The sequence below is a fragment of the Nothoprocta perdicaria genome, unplaced genomic scaffold (genome assembly GCF_003342845.1).
Source record: "Nothoprocta perdicaria isolate Ctin4 unplaced genomic scaffold, notPer1 scaffold_753, whole genome shotgun sequence".
Classification (NCBI taxonomy): Eukaryota; Metazoa; Chordata; class Aves; order Tinamiformes; family Tinamidae; genus Nothoprocta; species Nothoprocta perdicaria.
Genome location: NW_020456036.1, coordinates 3,452 through 8,971, shown reverse-complemented (window position 1 = coordinate 8,971; position 5,520 = coordinate 3,452). Strand labels below are relative to the sequence as shown.

Here is a 5,520-nt window from a genome sequence, read left to right as displayed (position 1 = left end):
TGAGAATGTCCCACCTAACCTTCTCATGCTCCATGAGCATGTGAGTCTCACATTTGCTCGATCAGAGCAAGCAAACAGGGGCACCTTTGTGGTATCTCCTCTGTTTCTGCAAGCAGGTGTTTGGGTGTTGTCTGCTGACTCACACCCTCCATCACCAGTGATTACAAGGGGATCTTAGAGAAGGAGCTCCCATGCACATGTCAGTGCTGTGCACAGCACTGTGCTTCAGCACAGGTGAGCAGCATTCCACCTTCTGTGTTTTGGTGGAGTTAACAGGAGGAATGTGAAAGCCATCCCAGAGCAGGGGCTTGTGAGCCTTGGGTGTGCTGCCTAATAGGGGTTTCCTAAGTAGGGCCTTCCAGAATGGGACATTTCTAACTTGCAGAGATAGTCATCCTCTGAGGAAATAGACTGCAATTGTGGAATCCATCTTTCTCATTAGGAAAGGAGAAGTTTTATTCTTTTAGTTACTTCATGCCCATATCCCAGGAGGAGGGAGCACAAGGGACAGGGCAAGTGGTGAGTTCAGCTGGGCCTCTGCTCCTGAGCGGGGCCAGGCTCCTGGGACGGAGGCAGCTCGTAGCAACCTGTGAGCCCTGCCCAGAGACACTGTGTGCAGGAGCAGCTGCTGTGCCAAGAGCAGCAGGGCTGCGGGCACTGCCTGCTGCTGCGCACAGCAGAGGAGAGAAGGCAGCGAGAGGTGAAGGGCAGTGTGGAGTGGGAGCACAGAGGAGATCTGCACAGCTCTGGACACGGTGAGTTTGAGCTTACAGCACAATGCTACTGAGCTTCTTGAAGGCAACTTCAGGACCCATCCCACCCCATGACTGACAGCAGTTTTCGCTTCCTTCTCCTGCCTTTTCCAGTGCAGAGGAAGAGGAGCTGCTTCAGAGCAGGGATTATCTAACATAGCACGTAGGGGCAGGGCATCCTGCTGCCTTCCCCAACAGAAAGGGCAGTGATGTGAAGCTGGACTGTGCAGACAGGGTGAGAGATCAGCAGTTCAGAGCAGGGTCCCTGCACCCAAAGGTGCTGTGTGTGCGGAGCAGTGACTCTGTTGCCTGTGAAGGTCAGCACTGAGCCCACCCAGGGAGCTCCTCACACGGCTTAGGGGAGAAGTTCTGGCTGGGAGGATTATCCTCTACCAGGACAGGCTCCTTCTCCTGCWGGGAGRCTGCTKCGTGGRTCAGGTCTKCTCACAGGTCTAGCTGTGAGCACATTTCAGAGGGCACTTTTCAAAAGGAAAGGCAAGACAGGCATTGCCTGAAAGAGAAGCCAGAGAGGTGGTGCTTAGAAGTCCCTTCCACTTGGTAGGAGGAAACTGGAAATGGAACTGTCAGCTTTGGGCAACAGACTGAGATACATTAAGAGTTTCAAGGAGCAGCCAGTGAATCTGCCAGAGGCTTCTGAACGTCCCCTCCCCGATCCCTTATGCCATAGACAGCACCAGCTTCTCCTGGGCTGCTGCATCAGCGTTTATCTGACCTGCTCCTTAGAGCCTGTGCACACAGGGAGACACCTGGACTGTCCCCCTGCTACTGGAATGTTTCTGCAGGGAGAACTGAGCTGACTTGTGAGCGTCGTTGTCCTTCATCTAAGTGAGGTGTAAGGACAGGACAGTGAGGGACAAGGCTCACAGATGAAGCAGGTCCCGTAACAAAGTCATGATAAGTCCTTTTTTTTTTTTTTTTTTTTCATATTGGGATGCACGAGGGTTCATGCTGACAGCGTTTGAAATGCCACAGTTTATTCCCCCATCCAAGAATGCTCCCATATTGAGGAGACACCTTTGTGTGTTTATGCATGCACCATCACATATATTACATATACACATACATGCTTCCTGTCTATCAAAGAATGCTCCCACAGTGAGGAGACATCTTTGTGTGTTCATGTGTATACCATCATATATATACACTCATTTATATATCAGCTGACTCCTCCACTGATCCTCTTGCAGAGAAGACTGGATTTCCAAATATTGAAGAGCCCTGCCTGAGAAGGGTGGACATTTTCTCCTACAAGTTGTATGCATCAAAATTACTCCTTCTCTCTGCAGTGCCTGGAATAGGGAACGGATATTACGGTGGCATGAAGACAAGGTCTACTTCTAGGCATCTAGGCATCAAGAAAGTGTAAGGTCAATCCTTGTTCCCATTTGACTGTTTTTCTCCCTTGCTGGAGTGGGATCTGGTGTGACAGATTCAGATACAGATATCTGTGTTGAGGARGAAAAKATTGATGGGGATGAATCCCTCACAAAGCTCTTCTCCTTCAGACTAGACTGGTGTGAGGGCTGTATTCAGCTCTGGTCCTGYTGAAAGGAGAAYATTCCTACTGTGTCTCTTCASCAAGTCCCTTCCAAGCAATGAAAGATGCCATTCCCAGGCATCTCCACAAATACAGTCAAAGGGTAGTTGGACACATCCATTTACACTTGCAGCACAGTAGAAATAAGTTCTTTGGAGCTAGGATGTGTCATGTGCTGCACATGACACACTCAGCCAGTACAAAATGGAATACTAGAAAGAGAAATGAAATAAGATAGAGAGGAAATGTGGGAGGTTGCTGAGAAACTGAAAAAGTCTGGTTCAGACAGCCCTGTTCTAACTTTTTGACTTCTTTCCTTTTCGGACAGTACTCCTAAAGGAATTAAATGTCCAACAGCRGCTCCCTCAACGAGTTCCTCCTCCTGGCATTCACAGACAGGCGGGAGCTGCAGTTCTTGCACTTCTCCCTCTTCCTGGGCATCTACCTGGCTGCCCTCGTGGGCAACGGCCTCATCATCACAGCCATAACCTGYGACCACCGCCTCCACACCCCCATGTACTTCTTCCTCCTCAACCTCTCCCTCCTCGACCTGGCCTCCATCTCCACCACTCTCCCCAAATCCATGGCCAACTCCCTCTGGGACACCAGGACCATTTCCTTTTTGGCATGTGCTGCCCAGGTCTTCCTGTTGGTCTTCTTCTTTGGAGGGGAGTTTTCTCTCCTTACAGTCATGGCCTATGACCGCTTTGTGGCCATCTGCAGACCTCTGCACTATGGGAGCCTCCTGGGCAGCAGAGCTTGTGTCCAAATGGCAGCAGCTGCCTGGGCCACTGGCTTTCTTTCTGCTCTCCTGCACACTGGGAACACMTTTTCCATTCCWCTSTGCCAAGGCAATGAGGTGGATCAGTTCTTCTGTGAGATCCCCCAGATCCTCAAGCTCTCCTGCTCACACTCCTACCTCAGGGAAGTTGGGCTTATCATGTTTACTGCCTGTTTAACGTTTGGGTGTTTCATTTTCATTGTGGTGTCCTACGTGCAGATCTTCAGAGCTGTGCTGAGGATGCCCTCTGAGCAGGGCCGCCACAAAGCCTTTTCCATGTGCCTCCCACACCTGGCCGTGGTCTCCGTCTTTATAAGCACCGGCACATTTGCCTACTTGAAGCCCCGCTCCATTTCCTCCCCAATACAGGATCTAGTGGTGGCTGTTTTGTATTCGGTGGTGCCTCCAGTACTGAACCCTCTCATCTACAGCATGAGGAATAAGGAACTCACGATTGCCATGAGGAAATTGATCTCATGGAYTTCTTTCAGACGTGCTAACATTTCCATCTCTCTTCCCAAATGACTCCTTCTGTATCCCTTAACTGGAATGAGCATTTATGTTATGTTTATAATGGCTTTTATTTGTAGTAAAAGAATTATCATATTTCTACACAAGTACTTGCATTCATTCTACCCTTACAAAGTTTGCTCCTTCTTCCCTGGTACCTTGAATTGTATCTNCCCAGGACACTGTGGGGAGAAGCTCTGGGTGAGATGGTCGACCCCTGGCAGGGCAGGTTCCTGTTGGTGCTGAGAGGCTGCTGTGTGGGTCAGGGCTGCCCACAACTCTAGCTCAGCAGCAGGGCATTTTGAGAGTGGAGATTTCCACTCCTGTAGACTTCTGTCTGTACGGTAGAGATAGAAATGCAGTGGAGAGGTTTAAGAAAGGGGCATATCATCTTCCCCACCACTGTGAATGTTGGAGAGGTTTGCAAGGAACCTCATCAAGTGCCTTCAACAACTCTCAGTCTTCAGACAGCACCAAAACCCCCTTGCCACTCTCAGGAGAGACTCTCTGATGTGCTCTGTGGCACCTGCAAACAGGGAGATGTCCCCAGGTGCTCTCTGCCCTTTGCTGCTTTCTCTATGGCTGAGCTGAATGCCCAGCAAGGCGGCAGGGGTCTGTGGTGGGGACAGGGACAGAGCCCTCCCTAAGGACATCTCCAAGCAGCAGAGATGTGATATGAGGCAAGAGGAACCTGCTGCCCAAACCTCAGGCAAGGTTGGGGTGCAGGAAGTTCTTTGCCTGCCCCTGCAGAGCAGACACTTTCCCCTCCACAAGCGCCCTTCACCCTTCCTCTGGCACCCAGCAGAGCCTCTGCTTCCAGGCCATGGGATGGAGGACACAAGGTCCCTTTTTGGGAGCCAGTGTCCCAAAAGAGGAGAGCTGCAGCTCTCCTGCCAGCTGTCCATTTACTCAACCAAGGCAAAGGGAGTGGAACAGCCCCGCTGTGATTTCTCCATGCAGGAGCTGGTGTGCACAGCTGGGTTAGGGAAGGCTGTCCACAGTGTGTCTCTCTGCTGCTGCCTTTGCCATCCCAGGCAGAAGCACCAAGGTGTTGCTGCTTGTTTCCCTCCCAGGCTGGGCTGCCCTTGTTCCTGTTCTTGGGCTTTCTGGGGAGTTCATTTGCAACTTGAGAGTCTGACCCAGACCCTTGTTTCCTGCTTGCAGAGGTGCCTCCCAATGGAGGGAGAGGACAAGGATCCCTTCTTGCCGTTGGGGCTCAAAGCAGCACAGTCTGTGGGTGAGGGGTATGAGCTGATCGTATTTTCAGGAGATGCCATCTGTAAGGCCTTTGGCCCTGCTGGGCTCTGCTGCTAGAATGTGTGTTGCCCTGCAGTGGGGCACAGCTCTTCCTTAGGACATTTGTGATGGCTGAATGTGTCATGCAGAAGCCACAGAGGTGCCAAGGAAACAGAGATGCTGCTGGGGGTGACTGTATGTGAGCAGCTGGTCTAAACACTCTGTGGCTTTGTGTAGAAGCTGAGCCCTGAATTATCTGTACCTACCAGAACCACAATACTGGATCCTTGTTCTGATCACTGGAGCCACGTGCCGTGTTGCACTCTGTGTATCACTCTTGGGACATCAGAGCTGAGAAAGAGAGGTGAGTTTGGAGAACTGTGTGTTGCAAGTGGAGACCAAAGTCAGCAAAGGCTATGGGTGCTCAAGAGTTTCCCCTACTTAGAGAGATGCGCACCCACAGCATCTGGAAATGGGATGGCTGTGAGATCACTGTGCTGGTACTGTGCTAGGGCACCGGGAGAGCATTTGTCTCTCTTGATTCAATAATCTTCCCATGGAGATCAGTGGAAAGAGTGTCTGGAGAGCAGACAAACAAACCACAGAGTCTCCCAAAAATAAAGTATTTGGTTTCCTGGCCAAAATGCCTTGAGCAATATAACTGACTGTGAAGATATTGAACT

General features: G+C 50.9%; 1 protein-coding gene across 1 annotated transcript; it reads left to right on the top strand.

Moving 5' to 3' along the window:
• The first annotated feature begins 2,656 nt into the window (after window positions 1-2,656).
• On the top strand, window positions 2,657-3,616 carry LOC112957731 (olfactory receptor 14A16-like). Its single transcript, XM_026051461.1, has one exon. The coding sequence runs from the start codon at window positions 2,657-2,659 to the stop codon at window positions 3,614-3,616; it is 960 nt and encodes a 319-aa protein (XP_025907246.1).
• The last annotated feature ends 1,904 nt before the right edge of the window (window positions 3,617-5,520 follow it).